General features: G+C 40.2%; 1 protein-coding gene across 1 annotated transcript in view; it reads left to right on the forward strand.

Annotated features, from left to right (window-relative positions):
* LOC126237314 (uncharacterized) overlaps positions 1-6,385 on the forward strand; it is a 158,230-nt gene extending 151,845 nt beyond the window's left edge. The window contains exons 7-8 of the mRNA XM_049947279.1: positions 369-540; positions 6,019-6,385. Coding sequence (XP_049803236.1) covers positions 369-540; positions 6,019-6,101 — 255 coding nt within the window. The 3' untranslated portion in view covers positions 6,102-6,385. The remainder of the gene's footprint in view (positions 1-368; positions 541-6,018) is intronic.
* Positions 6,386-15,720: the final 9,335 nt, after the last annotated feature.

Here is a 15,720-nt window from a genome sequence, read left to right on the forward strand (position 1 = left end):
CAGGGCGTCAGATTCTACTGCAATCCTCGGTTCTTCACAGAGAGATGGAGTGCCACAGCTTTCTTCGTCGTTAAGACGTGTTTGGCCACACTGGAGCCTCTGTGTGATCTAACCGCTGTGCAAAATGAGTGCACAGTGTGGCCCTACACTTCCATCGACTCATCCTGGATTCTTGCAGGGTTTTTCCTGTTCAACGCAAGGTGTCACTGTGCAATTTTATCTCTGTAATAACTCAAACACGAAGCGTTTCCATAGAATGTTCAAATGACATTTTCCATTTGATTTGGTGTGGGGTGTATACCCCCACAACTTGTCCAAAAAAATTTAATACACAGAATGTGAGAGTGATAATATTTTGCCTGTCTTAGGAGATCGTCCACCTCCATCACAACGAACGCATCACCACCGTCGTAGAGAGAGGTACAGCTTTGAAGAGCACCTTGGTGATCAACAACATCCAGCTGGTGGATGCTGGAAACTACACCTGCACTCCATCTGAAAGCAATAGCTCAGCAACCGTCGCTGTTCACGTAGTACATAGTAAGTATGATACGCCTCACCACTCACCCTTTCATTATGCCCAGTCGCAGCATTGATGCCTATGGTCAAAACTCCACTCAGAGCCCAAAAATCTTCAGACACAAATTGCTGCTCGCTCCAAGGACGACAGCTATCTAACAAATAACTTGCTCAGAGCACTTTAGATACGGTTGTAGCCTTTAACCTTCTGGGAGAGCTTTCCGTCAAGTTCTTAATGAAGCATGAATAAATTTATTGATGCCTTTTTCGGCAATTTACTTTGGCCCCTCATAGGCACTCCGGATCATTTCAAAGATATTAGAAGGACCATTGCTGTCAAAAAGGTTTAATCGGAATTTAATACTGAACTTGGCTCGGCTTGGGATTCCATTTCCACACAGATGTTTGGACAACTCATTTAAAGTGTCCCCAGGAATGGTTTCTTCATTCAAGGGCGCCGTGTCAGAAAAATTCGGAGGGAGAGCCAAAAGTTTGCTACACTGAAGAAGTAGCATATTGTCTAAAATATTTTCATGAACACCTGTGCGTTAATTTTCATGATGACTGACTTTTAGGCTATGGCACGACTATGATAACAGTTCCACCGCCTCCACAAGGTTTGTGTTGTTTTAGAAGTCTGCCTGACTGACAGCAGAAGTCCCTTACGACAACTGACAAGTATGCGGCCTGATCTCACTCGTTTTCGTCCACTGGTCAGTTTTGATAGAAAATTCGTCTGTGGTGTTGGTTCATAGTGTCTAATTGTACACATCTACAGCGGAACATCACACAGCGCGTTTCGTAGGTGGTCCCGAGATGCTGACCACCCTGTATCTTATGAGTTATGAGTGCCATACCAACCAGAGCAGAAGGTCTTCAAAGTACATCTAGTAAAATACAACACGACGACCTACTGCTAGTTTTGGGAGACTGTAATGTACCGTATGGGCGAAATAAATGTGAAAGAATATCAGGGAGATACGCATTACGTGAAGAAAGCAATGAGAATGGAGATATTTTTTATCAGTTTCTGCTAGAAATAATTTAGTTATCAGGAGTACCCTCTTTCCACACCAAAGAATACATCTTGGCTCATGGATGTCAGGTGTGAATGGAGTAATTAACCAAGTAGTCCATTTGTTAATAAAAGCACGATATGCCACGTCAGTCATAGGTGTACAGAGTTGCAGGGGCCCGAACGCTGATCCTGAGTGCTACGCTGTGAAAACCATAGTGAGAGGGAAGTTAGCTGTAATACATGAAACCATAATAGAAAAAGCAACTTCGCATGCAGAGAAACTGAATGGCCCAGAAGCTGTAAAAATACAAGAGCTTATACAAGGGAAATTTATTAAATCTCAACGAATACGCCGGGCAGAACATATGGTGAGAGATATCTTGATAGTCAATGAGAAAACAATGGCAAATCAAGGTAGATCGAACAAGACCCAGAAAGTGGTGGAAGGAACAGGAGAAGAAACAACTGGGATAACAAGAAAAGAAAGAAATGAATTGTTTAATGATGAATATATACTGGCAATAGAACGTAATGATGCAGGAAAACTGAGAATGCTACAGAGCAAGACAAGAAGAAATGAGATATATGAAGAAATAAGGTACAATGCTCATAGGATGTGTAGGAAAAAGGAAAAGGAATGTTTACATGCAAAATTCAAGAGATAGAAGAAATAAATCAACAGAATGAAACAAGGAGTTTCTATCATGTGAAAGGAGAGATGAAAAAAAAATCAGCAAAACGCAAAATACCTATTGTTAACAGGCCAGCATTGTATAAATCGCTAAAGTAATTTGGCATCTATGACAAGCCAAGAAGGTTAGTTGAGTTAATAATGAAGGACAGAAAGGTAAAAGTAAAACTTAACAAGAAAACGACCACGAGCTCTAAATTTACGAGTGAGGTGAAACAGGGTGCTGATCTCTCTATAGTTCTCTTTAAATTAGCACTGTATAGTCCGAAGCAAAAAATTAGATAAGTGAGGAACAGTAATTATGAAATCTAGTCAGTTATACGTATACACAAGTGATACTACAATTGTGGCCAGAAACAAACGAAATATGGAAGCAGAAGGAGCAAAAATTGATCTCATAAACGAAAACGAGATCAAGGCTAGAAGAACACCATATGTGCTGAAGGCCTTAAATAAATGTTTTAAAGCTGTCAGCTCCTTCCATTATTTAGGTGTCCTATTAAACAACGATAATAATATGAGATAATGTGTTAGAGAAAGGATACAAGCAGGAAACTAGCCTACTGGGCACACACACAGGTATTCAAGCATTCTCTAACCGCAAGAACAATTAAATTAACCCTTTCAGACCCGCTGGCTACAATTGTGTACATTAATTGTTACTGTGTATTAGTGGCAACAGAATCATTCTTCCTCAACCGAAAACTCATTTACACATTTGTGAATGTTCAATCCTTTCATCACATACAATTGCTCCCAATTGGCGGGAATCCCTATAAAAATATCAACAGGTGAGTGTAGCAATGTGCAACAGCTTATGACTGTCAGAATACAAGGAATTTATTGGTTGTGTAACTGAACATTATTATTATTCTTTTGCATGGTAATTATTGAAAGATCAATCTATTTATTACTGTACTGAATATTTCAATTTTCATTATTTTTGTCCATAAAATGGTGCGTTGTGTAGGAAGAATATTTTAAAAATGGGCACATATATTTGTATCAATGTTGCTTATAAAATTATTTAAAAAATCACTTTAAAGGGTGAGAGCATAAACAAAAATTTTCCTTATTCCAGAAAAAATTAAGGTTTGAAAGGATTAAGAGTATACGATTCTCTTGTACACATCGTTGTTACATTTGGGTGAGAAATATGGACTATGACAGGAGCATATATGAACAATCCAAGAGAAATTGAAAGGTAAATCTTGTAAAGCTGTAATGGAGGCATGAAAGAGGCAGAGTGTTGGAGAGTAAGGTTTAGCCATGAAATACAAGAGCTTATACAACGAAAAGATGTAGAGCAATTTATTAAATAAAAACGAATACGTTGGTTAGGACATATGGAAAGTACGATTGATGATAGGATGCCCAAGCGAATCACGAACGGCGGATTATATTCCACCAGAAGGAAGGGCTCGAGAATTTGTTGACTGACCACCAAGATGGAGATCCAAGGAGGGAAGAGAAAAGCGGAGATGTATAGAAGAAGATTGTTTTGGAGGCCAAGGCCCATAGAGAGCTGTAGTCCCTAAGAAGAAAGAGATGCTTTCCAGTCTAACTTTAAGGTACCGATTTCTTCCCTTTTTTTAAATAAACATTCGTTGTGTTTAGACAGGCAGCTTTAATAAAACTGAGATGTGTCTAACGGGTGGTAGCTCATCGGAAAAATGAGACGCTGTGATTAATAAGCTTCGGTTCGCCTTTATGGAATCAAAAAGAGCTCCCCCTAGTGACAGAGCCGTGTCCGGAAACGCTTACTTTCCATGTTAGAGCTCATTTTATTACTTCTCTTCAAATCACATTAATCATGGAATGGAAACACACAGCAACAGAACGTACCGGCGTGACTTCAAACACATTGTTACAGGAAATGTTCAAAATGTCCTCCCTTAGCGAGGATACATGCATCCATCCTCCATCGCATGGAATCCCTGATGCGCTGATGCAGCCCTGGAGAATGGCGTATTGTATCACAGCCGTCCACAATACGAACACGAAGAGTCTCTACATTTGGTACCGGGGTTGCATAGACAAGAGCTTTCAAATGCCCCCATAAATGAAAGTCAAGAAGGTTGAGGTCCGCCTCTACCAATCCATCGGTCACCGAATCTGTTGTTGAGAAGCGTACGAACACTTCGACTGAAATGTGCAGGAGCTCCATCGTGCATGAACCACATGTTGTGTCGTACTTGTGAAGGCACATGTTCTAGCAGCACAGGTAGAGTATCCCGTATGAAATCATGATAACGTGCTCCATTGAGCGTAGGTGGAAGAACATGGGGCCCAATCAAGACATCTCACCAACAATGCCTGTCCAAACGTTCACAGAAAATCTCTGTTGATGACGTGAATGCACAATTGCGTGCGAATTCTCGTCAGACCACACATGTTGATTGTGAAAATTTAGAATTTGATCACGTTGGAATGAAGCCTCATCCGTAAAGAGAACATTTGCACTGAAATGAGGATTGGCACATTGTTGGATGAACCATTCGCAGAAGTGTACCCGTGGAGGCCAATCAGCTGCTGATAGTGCCTGCACACGCTGTACATGGTACGGAAACAACTGGTTCTCCCGTAGCACTCTCCATACAGAGACGTGGTCAACGTTACCTTGTACAGCAGCAACTTCTCTGACGCTGACATTAGGGTTATCGTCAACTGCACGAAGAATTGCATCGTCCATTGCAGGTGTCCTCGTTGTTCTAGGTCTTCCCCAGTCGCGACGCATAGGCTGGAATGTTCCGTGCTCCCTAAGACGCCGATCAATTGCTTCGAACGTCTTCCTGTCGGGACACATTCGTTCTGGAAATCTGTCTCGATACAAACGTACTGCGCCACGGCTATTGCCCCGTGCTAATCCATACATCAAATGGGCATCTGCCAACTCCGCATTTGTAAACATTGCACTGACTGCAAAACCACGTTCGTGATGAACACTAACCTGTTTATGCTACGTACTGATGTGCTTGATCTTAGTACTGTAGAGCAATGAGTCGCATGTCAACACAAGCACCGAAGTCAACATTACCTTCCTTCAATTGGGCCAACTGGCGGTGAATCGAGGAAGTACAGTACATACTGACGAAACTGAAATGAGCTCTAACATGGAAATTAAGCGTTTCCGGACACGTGTCCACATAACATCTTTTCTTTATTTGTGTGTGGGGAATGTTTCCTGAAAGTTTGGCCATACCTTTTTGTAACACCCTGTATAGGGACCAATAGAAGTTGCTAACAGCCCCAACAATCTTGATCGGAAGGAGCAAGGTGTACAATTGAATGATATCTGGATTCCGGTGCTGATAAAGATGTGTACCAGTTTTCCACCAAGGGGTCGTAGGAACAGTGGACGACTGTAACAGACTCCGACCAACTGAGCTCGTGTATTCCAAACAGGTAACGTCACGCCTCTGTACGGGAGCACTTGGAAACGGAATTTCACTTCTATTAACAGCGAACCAGGGTGTTCATCCGAACTTCGATGTAGCTACAACCCCCACTGAAGATGTCCTCCGGAGATGCGGACGAAACATTGGGTTTCATTCTGAACTTCAACCGACCACGGTATAATAGCCAGGAATATAAGGGGCGATCAAAAAGTTTCCGTTCGAAGGCCACACTAGCCACTTTCCTACATGTCGGTGCTTATATACCCGCACCGGGTCGCGATGCGTTGAGTATACGCTGCAGCGTTGTATTCAAATAGAAACTTCTTGATCGCCCGTTATATTTCAATAAGTATGATATTTTCTGCTGTAAAAGTTTACTGTGGCTTTTTCAGGGCGACTTCAAGCTGAAACTAATGCTCCAGAACAATCATCTGTGAATGTGACTCTCAACGATATGGAACCTCGTACCTACTGAGGAAGCCAGCAGAAGTGACGGAAAGGAAGAGAGGGTTGATGAGTACGAATGAAGAGAGGGCTGACTGACTAAACTACGAGTACAGTGGTTGGTCAAGTAAGTCCTTGCGACGCAAGAGTACGCGAACAAACTTCAAGTATTGGTAATACACACAGAAAAGGAAAGACTCATGTGGATGAAAGGAGAATAACTGAGGCAGAATGAAAATGAACGCATACATAGCCTCGTGTAATCGTTTGTATCTTTAGCATTTTGGTTATAATAAAATTTCCAATTTCTGTTCATCTAGGTATTTTTAGTAGCAAATTATTTGTTTCTCAGCGACAAGTAGATCTGCAGGTTTTCTAATGACAGCCACCGCTGACTGATTGTTGCTGCTGGTTCGTTGGTTTCGGCAGGGGGGTGGAGGGGATCAAACAGTAAGGTCATCGGTCTCATTGGATTAGGGAGGAAAGGGAAGGCAGTCTGCCGTGCCCTTTCAAAAGAACCATCCCAGCATTTGCGTGAAGCGACTTAGGAAAATCACGGATAACCTAAATCATGATGGCCGGACGTGGGTTTGAACCTCCGTCCTCCTGGAAGCGAGTCCAGCGTGCTAGCCACTACGCCACGTTATTCGGTCATTGATGCTGTGTTAAGACATGTATGTGTACAGGGTAAATATTAATAAAACTGACAAACTGCAAGGACGAATTCCTGACTGGAGACGGAGTAAAAAAGGTCCTATGAACATGTGTTCGGAAATTCATCGTTGCCACGGAAGATGGTGCTGACGAATGACAGTGTGGCGTTTGTTCCTTGTGTATCGCAGGCTGGATGACTGATGCAGTGTACTGTAAGCAGTAGTAAGGTCTGTATTCATGGAGGGAACAACCAGGGATGGTGCTTGTGCAAGGCCAAGAAGATGGAAACGGCCGAGAGGCAGCACAGCTATACCAAAACAAGTACCCCCACAGACACCAACCACATCACACAATATTTCATGCCCCTGTCTGGGCGTTTGTGCGATCATGGGTCATTCCAGACGGACGGAAATGCAGGGAGGCGGTGGACTATGCGTATACCAGATTAGTAGGACCGGATTCTACAGGATATTGGGACGAACCCTAGTAGAAGCTCCAGGTAAGTGGCCCGTCAACATGGTACAAGCATAAATACACACACGATGTATATATATATATATATATATATATATATATATATATATATATATATATATATATATATATGTGTGTGTGTGTGTGTGTGTGTGTGTGTGCGTGTGTGTGTGTGTGTGGTTTGTGAGATCCCTACTTAATGATTCACTTTGTTAATTTGTTACATAACAATTGAAATCGCTAAGACTATGATTGATTAGATACACTAAATTTCTATGTATCACAATCTAACCAAATTATTAAAATCCTGAAACTCAAACATTAGTGTTCAAGAAACAAAAAGTGACTCGAGACTAACGTAAACACCGCTGCAGTATGAGAACAGCATACATGCTCAAATCTATCCATCTCGCAGTTCTGTCGCGCCTGTTTGACACGTTCCAGAAAGAAGAGCAGAAAAATAGAAGGTGAATATGGACTGTGGGAAAGGAATCAAAGAGGAAGTCGCCTGGTAGAATTTAGCACAGAGCATAATCTAATTATCGCTAACACTTGGTTTAAGAATCACGAAGGAAAGCCGTGTATATGGAAGAGACCTGAATACACCGACAGCATTCAGACTGATTGCATAACGGTAAGACAGAGATTTCGGAATCTGATTTTAAACGTTAAGACATTTCCAGGAGCATATGTGGAGTCAGCACATTTGTTACGAATTGTAGATTAAAACAGAAGATATTGCAAGAAGGTAGGAAATGAAAGAGATGGGGCCTGGATAACTTGAAAGAACAAGACGTTCTTGAGACTTTCAGAGGGGGCGTCAGGCAACGATTGACTGGAACCGGGGACAGGAATACATTAGAACACGAAAGGGTAGCTTTAGGAAATGAAGTAGTGAAAGCGGCAGAGGACCAAATAAGTAAAAGACTTCTGTTACAAATCCTTGGATAGCACAGGAGATACTGAAATTGATTCATGAAAGGAAAAAGTATAAAAATGCGACAAATGAAGCAGGCGAAAAGGAATAAAAATATCTAAAAAATGAGACTGCCGGGAAGTGCAAAATGGCTAAGCATAAATGACCATAACAGTTAATGCGAGGATTTAGAAGCATATTTCACTAGGAGGAAGATAGATACCGCCTACACGAAAATTATAGAGACCTTTGGAGAAAAGAGAAGCAGCTATATGAATATCAACAGCTCTGATGGAAAACCATTACCAAGCAAAGAAGAGAAAGCTGAAACGTGGAAGGAGTACATAGAGGATCTATACAAGGGAGATCAACTTGAAGGCAACACTACAGAAAGAACAGAGTACGTAGATAGAGATGACATGGGAGATATGTTACTGTGAGTAGAATTTTGCGGAACACTGAACGACCTAAATCGTAATAAAGCCCCTGAGCCACCACTGACAAAGCTACTCCATCTGGCGTGCAAGATGCACGAGACAAGCGAAATACCCTCAGACTTCAAGAAGCACGTAATAATTCGAATTACAAAGAAGGCAGCTACTACCAAGTGTGAATATTATCGAATTATCAGTTTAATAAGTCGTGGTTGTAAAATATTAGCACGAATTCTTTGCAGAAGAATGGAAAGACTTGTAGAAACCGACCTCAGGGAAGATTGATTTGTATCCTGAGGGTATTGGGAACACGTGAGACAATACTGGCTCTACGACTTCTGTTAGAAGATAGGATAAGGAAAGGTAAACCTACGATTATGGCATTTGTAGACTTAGATAAAGCTTTCAACAATGTTGACTGGAATACTCTCGTTGCAATCCTGAAGCTATCAGAGGTAAAACAAAGTTTCAATAGGCTATTTATAACTTGTACAAAAACCAGACAGCAGTTATAAGAGTCGATGGGCATGAAAGCGGAACAGTGGTTGAGAAGGAAGTGAGACAGGGCTGTAACCTATCCCTGATGATGTCCAATATGTTCACTGAGCAAGCAGTAAGGTTCTTTGAGGTTTGCCGATTACATTCTAATTCTGCCAGAGACATCAAAGGACTTGGAAAAGGAGTTGAAGAGAATGGACACCATCTTGAGCAGAGGATAGAAAATGAACATTAACAAAATAACAAAAAAGGGATAGTGGAATGTAGTCGAATTAAATTAGGTGATTCTGATCAGGAAACAATACAGCAGTTGATGAGTAATAGATAAGTTTTGCTATGTGGGCAGCAAGGTAACTGATGATGGCTGAAGCAGAGAGGATATAAAGTGTAGACTGGAAATGGCAAAAAAATTGTTTCTGACGAAGAGAAATTTGTTAACATCGAATACTGATTAGTGTTAGGAGATTCTCTGTGAAGATATTTGTCTGGAGTGTAGCCATCTATGGAAGTGAAACATGGACAACAGTTTAGACAAGAAAAGAATAGAGGATTTTGAAATGTGGTTTACAGAAAAAGTTGAAGATTAGGTGGGGAGATCATGTAACTAATGAGGAGATACTGAATAGAACTGCAGAGGCAAGAAATTTGTGGTACAACTTGACGAAAAGAAGGGATCGGTTGATAGGACACATTGTGGGACATCAAGGGATCACCAGTATAATACTGGAGGACGTGTAGGGGGTAAAGGTCATATAGGAAGACCAAAAGATGAACACAGTAAGCAGATTAAGAAAGATGCAGGTATCAGTTCGGAGATGAAGAGGGTTGTACAGTATAGAGTAGCATGACGAGCTGCATCAAACCAGTCTTCGGAATGAAGACCACATCAACTATAACAACGCCACCTCATCTGTTGCTGCTTCATTTAGATCTTTGCCTACCTCCACTTTCGCAATTTCATAGTCTTCATCCTTAATCCTGGATGTTTAGCGACGTTGTGTGGATCCATCCACATTAAAATTACAGAAGGTACGCTGTGGCCAATAGTCTTTCTGTTGTAAAATTGAGAAACGATTTTTCATCTGCCCAATCCTTCAGGATGAGTGCAGAGGGTGGCTGAGAACTCATACCCAAAGTTGAAAGCAGATGCAAAATGCATTTAGTGCCACGTAAATAACCACATCTTTAAACATGAACTCATTAGTGACATAGGAATGTTAATAAATCATAGAAACATAAAGTTCATGGTCAACAAATTGGTTACAGTTGTAAAATGCTTTTACTGACTAAAGTGTTACACAGTGTGTCACTATACACCAGCATGGTTTCAGGATCTTAGCACGATCGTTAGCTGTATCTGAAATCCAAACTAAAGCGATAGTTATAAAAATTAAAAAATTCAACAAATTAAAATTTCAAAGCCTAGTAAGCACTTTGTATGAGTAAATGATTTCAATAAAATAATCGTACCCATTAATTTCAATTCACCCTTAAGAAATGTGAAAATGATTATACATTGCATTCTATACAAGTCATATTCAAGACCAACAGCGAAAGGGGCCACTGGATAGGCACTTTGATTCACTTTCTGACTCTGCCAAAGCTAGAACTTCTCCCACTACGGAGTAAAAGAATGGGACTGACAGTCAAACTTGCCTCTATTATTCCACTGTAATAAAACTGCCTGTTTGAACATCCTACAGGAGGTTCACTATTAAATTTCGTTAACGATACAGAAGCAACCAACTATTAACGAATAAACTGCATACTCACATGAGTACTCTATAACACACACACAACTCCTAAGAATCAACAGCGAAAATTGCAGTCCTAAGTCCCATGCAATAGTGTACATTAAATGCACAGTAATATTTCATACATACATTTAAATAAAGAAAATTTGCAATCATAACTTCAAGAGAGGTCCCCATACAGCAGTTCACAATGGTAAATTAACCTTTCAAATTAAAATTGAAAAATAATATTTTAGTGCAAAATGAAATTAGAATTCACTTCACAATTCAGAGTATATCACATAGTATCAATAGAATCATCGAAAAAGAAATTCAGTGCCACAAAAATATCTTCACTTAATATGGTTGTTCATACACCACCAACACTGCAAAGTCTGACAAATACCTCATCATGTTTATGGCGCAGAATATAACATTCCCTCAAAACATTTGGGTATACCTTAAGTATCACTTAAACTAACAGAGAAACCTCAACTTGAATTACAAAATTTGTCAGATGATACTTGAATGCCAGTATTAACCAACTTAGAGATACAACTTGAATTTTCGTCTAATATGTCACAAGCAGATATGTTAACTATTTCTCTCATTTTGTAAAAAGTCTCCAAATTTGCTACTTTATGTACAAATAAAAAACTAAGTCACCTGTGAAACACATTCATCTTATAAAAACTGTGAGAAACAGGGGGGTCTTCACCGACAACAGAAAATAACAGCTTCAGATCCTGAACTACACTGAGTAATGTCCACACACGTCAATTATCAAGATATGAAAAAAATTTGGGCATTAAAGAAACACATAAACATTAAAGTTGCAGCCACGTATATATAAGAATATTATGAAGAATATATTCTAGCAGACAGCACATACAATGCATTAGATAACAGGATAAGATGAGAGATAATTTAAATTGCAGTTGCGCTGAATATTGTGCTTATGCAGGCATGTCGAATGTATGATCAGCAGGAGGCACTCTTCTGTTCTTCTGATCTCCATGCTGTCACTTATCTTCTAACCTGAAAAGCAAGCAAAGGATAACCAAAGGTTTCTACTGATAGCAGTTCTTAAAAAAGAGCTTATACTGACAGCAATTTAGCCTCACATTGACTAACATTCCAATGAGGGCAGAGGATGGATGAAAGTTCTTACTCTACGCTAAGAGCAGAGCGCAAAATGCATATGATGCCGTGTAAATAGTAGTTTCTTTAAACATGAAGTCATTAATTGGAATGTAAATAAATCATAGGAGCTTCAGTTCAATGTGTAATTATTACGAATCAAACTATAAACATTGATGCAAAAGAGTACAACTGTCCGCAAACGATCCACGTGGCAGATGAGATCATCATCTGACATATGCTCATGCAAGCGAGATAATTGGCTGCCTAGAATTGGTACAAGGTAAGGTGAATTCGTTTTCGAAGCTGTGCGGTGCCGGGGCAGAGAACGCGTTGCGGCCGGATGGGTAACAAAAATTTACTGGCAACTGAAGACGATTTTAATTCTATTAATTCATTTCTTTAAATTATTACTTATATAAATGCACGGTGTTTCTTGTTTCGGACGTGTCCGAAAGAACTGACACCACGCATTCATATAAGTAATCATTTAAATAAATGAGTTAATAGAATAAAAACCCGCTTCAGTGGCCAGTAAATTTTTATTTGTTACACGACCGGTTTCGTAACCGAAAACTCCATCTTCAGGTGCCTGTTTTGGCTGTAAGGCAGGTTCCCCCAGCTGCTGGTCCTACGCTCCCGTGCGTTTTTTTTTTTTTTTTTTTTGGCGTGAATGCGACCCCTCATGACTGACTGGCCAGACTGCTACACATTTATGTTTCCATAAGTATTTTGTAGTTCCTGAAGATGGAGGTCAGGCTTCGAAACCGGTCGTGTAACAAATAAAAAATTACTGGGAACTGAAGTAGATTTTTATCCTATTAATACGTTCCTCAGTTGCGGATGTTCGGCTGATCAAATATTTTGTAAATAAATGTGAATGTGATGTATTCACACACCTACGACTTTGAGTTACGGATGTATTAATGAAATCCCAATTCAGTAACATGTAGATTGTCAACTGACTGCCTTAGTGGACAATGAATGCTAATTTTGAGCACAAGTAAAAGCACATTGAAGATATGAAAATGCTGTAAACATATAATACGCTAAGATGTCAAAATGCTAGCTGCATTCTTACCATATTTTTGGAACTCGCTTCTTGAGAATGGCAATCACAAAGCAACGTCAGAGGAAGTCACTACATCAGTCGTACGTAGCATGAACGTGGTAGCAACAAATAGTGCTGCTCGTGGAAGACCACCCGGAGTCGCAGACAGGAATAGGCTGGAATACTTTGTGTGTTCTAAAGAAGCAAAACGCTGAGACTGCGCTGCAATGCTCAATAGCGATTGGCTCACAACCCTACTCACCAAATTACCTCATGATAGAAATACCATTACTCAGCTAGTCCATGACTCTGATACCTTCGCCGGCCGATGTGACCGAGCGGTTCTAGGCGCTTCAATCTGGAACCGCGCGACTGCTACGGTCGCAGGTTCGAATCTTGCCTCGGGCATGGATGTGTGTGATGTCCTTAGGTTAGTTAGGTTTAAGTAGTTCTAAGTTCTAGGGGACTGATGACCTCAGAAGTTAAGTCCCATAGTGCTCAGAGCCATTTGAACCATTTGTGATACCTTCAGTAATTTACTTTGGTCAGAGCGTCTTTGCAGTATGATTGTAATTCAAAAGACATAGAAGAAAGGATAATTTTGGAAGATGATACTGTGACCAGCAGCTTTCACGCTGACTCGTGTACCTATCGAGGCCAGGTCACACTAACACTACGTAAAGTATCTCTCCTTTCTGGCAGATAAAATTAAGTGAAATGTTTAAACGGTGCTGAAATTATGCAGTGCATGAATGAAGATTTGCCTCGGGAAAGCCAGCCGCAAATGTGAAGGCACAATGTGGTTAATAATTTGGCACAAAAGGTACAACAAAATTTTCTACAGCGCTGAATTACTGTCATTAAATACTATACTACCTCTCGTTGTGATCTTTTGATGTATCATGCCGTGGTGGCTATTGTATGAAGGCTCGTTGACCGTGAAAGGGACTACCACGTAAAAAGTGATAATGAAGATTAATTCGGACTGCATAAAAGTAGATCTGCAGGTTCGACTTGTTGAAACTGCAGTGCTTACCTGAGGCGATGCGATGAGCAGTCGGTTGTTCTGCTTTCAAAAAAATACGTTCAGAATTTATTGATACCTTTCCTGCAACCCATGAAATCATCGGAATAAAATTAATTTGGTAGCGACGAAAGGTTTCTACAATGAATGCAGACACCAGCAGTAATGGATACAAGCAGCCAGAACAGGAACTCCAAAACGTCGTTTATTTCACAAAAAATGAATATAGTAGACAGATTCGTTATTAGCTTTATGCAAATAGTCTTTGAGTTATAACTGGCATAAGTTATTCAATCTGTGATGTAAAATACACATTTTGTGACATAAAAGTTCTTACATAATGATGGTTGCTTCGTAAAAATAATAAAAAAGAAAATAATACATTTCTTACGGGATATGTTTCAACTATTTAACCAGTTTGTCGCGTTACAAGTAGCTTTAACATTAAGATTGGGATACTGTTTAGCAATTATTTACCAATTGCGATGTAGACGAAAATTTTTAAATAACAGGTGCATACCGTCGACTGCCACTATAGTATCGGATAATAGAGTTCTTTGTAGTTCCCATTTGACCTTTATTGTCTCAAGAGCAATCGCAGTCGAAAGAATTTGATCCGATCTGATGCCTTAATTTTATTGCGATTGCTACTCTCTGAAATGCGTTTAGAACAGCGCTCTGAGAAATGTTGCGCTCTTTCGCGAGATCACACCGAAAACCAGGGTCTCTTTCTTGCCGTAAGAAGGTCCTTTTCTGTTTCACCCTTAGGGATTCACCTCGTTTTGCTCTGCGTCCATCGTGGAAATAATCACAATGAGATTTTACCCGCCCCTTCATGGTTTTGGTTCCTTTTATAATTTTTATTTCTGTGATGTCTACTTGTTTTGTAATATTTTCTTCGTGTGTCTTTTCTTCGAGCTGTGACTCAGGCAGTGGAGTGTACGAGTCTCCACTGAAGACTGAGATCACTTGACACATGAGGCAAACGCTTTTATTTTTACGGAACTGATCTGAGGCTCAAGAAACGGGAGTTTCAAACCAAGAATTACTTCTATTGACAATATCCGAAGAGTTAGATGCCGCTTCAGCACGTATGTGATTACGTTGCTCATCCATAGCCAGCTTTTGAGAGCCCGAGACAGCACAGCACGCAGGAGATCAGGCCTGAACATTATAGGTACTCATCGCTTCGGTATGGCTGCTGGTGCAGTCAAATGCGTTCTGAGGAATTGGACTTTCGACCATGGAGAAATTTCGCTTTGGGAAGCCACGCACATTTAATTTGTGGATGTACCCGGGAAATTTTAGATTCAATAGGCTCTCTCTTACATCTAACCAATAATTAGTAATAAACAATATGTTTTGCTTCAAGTATGTCATACTAGTGACATAAGTAGTGAAGACAAGAGTAGCTCTATAAATATTTATAACACATATATATATATATATATATATATATATATATATATATATATATATATATATATATATATATATTTTACACAAAAAAGACCAAAAATTGGACACTTCAAGTGCATTTGGTGTAGCTCTGATAAGGTCTTGCGTGGTGCAGGTGGTTGGTTCAAGTGGTTCAAATGGCTCTAACCACTATGGCACTTAACATCAGAGGTCATCAGTCCCCTAGACTTTGAACTACTTAAACCTAGCTAAACCTAAGGACATCACACACATCCATGCCCGAGGCAGGATTCGAACCTGCGACCGT

Source organism: Schistocerca nitens, chromosome 2 (genome assembly GCF_023898315.1).
Source record: "Schistocerca nitens isolate TAMUIC-IGC-003100 chromosome 2, iqSchNite1.1, whole genome shotgun sequence".
NCBI lineage: Eukaryota > Metazoa > Arthropoda > Insecta > Orthoptera > Acrididae > Schistocerca > Schistocerca nitens.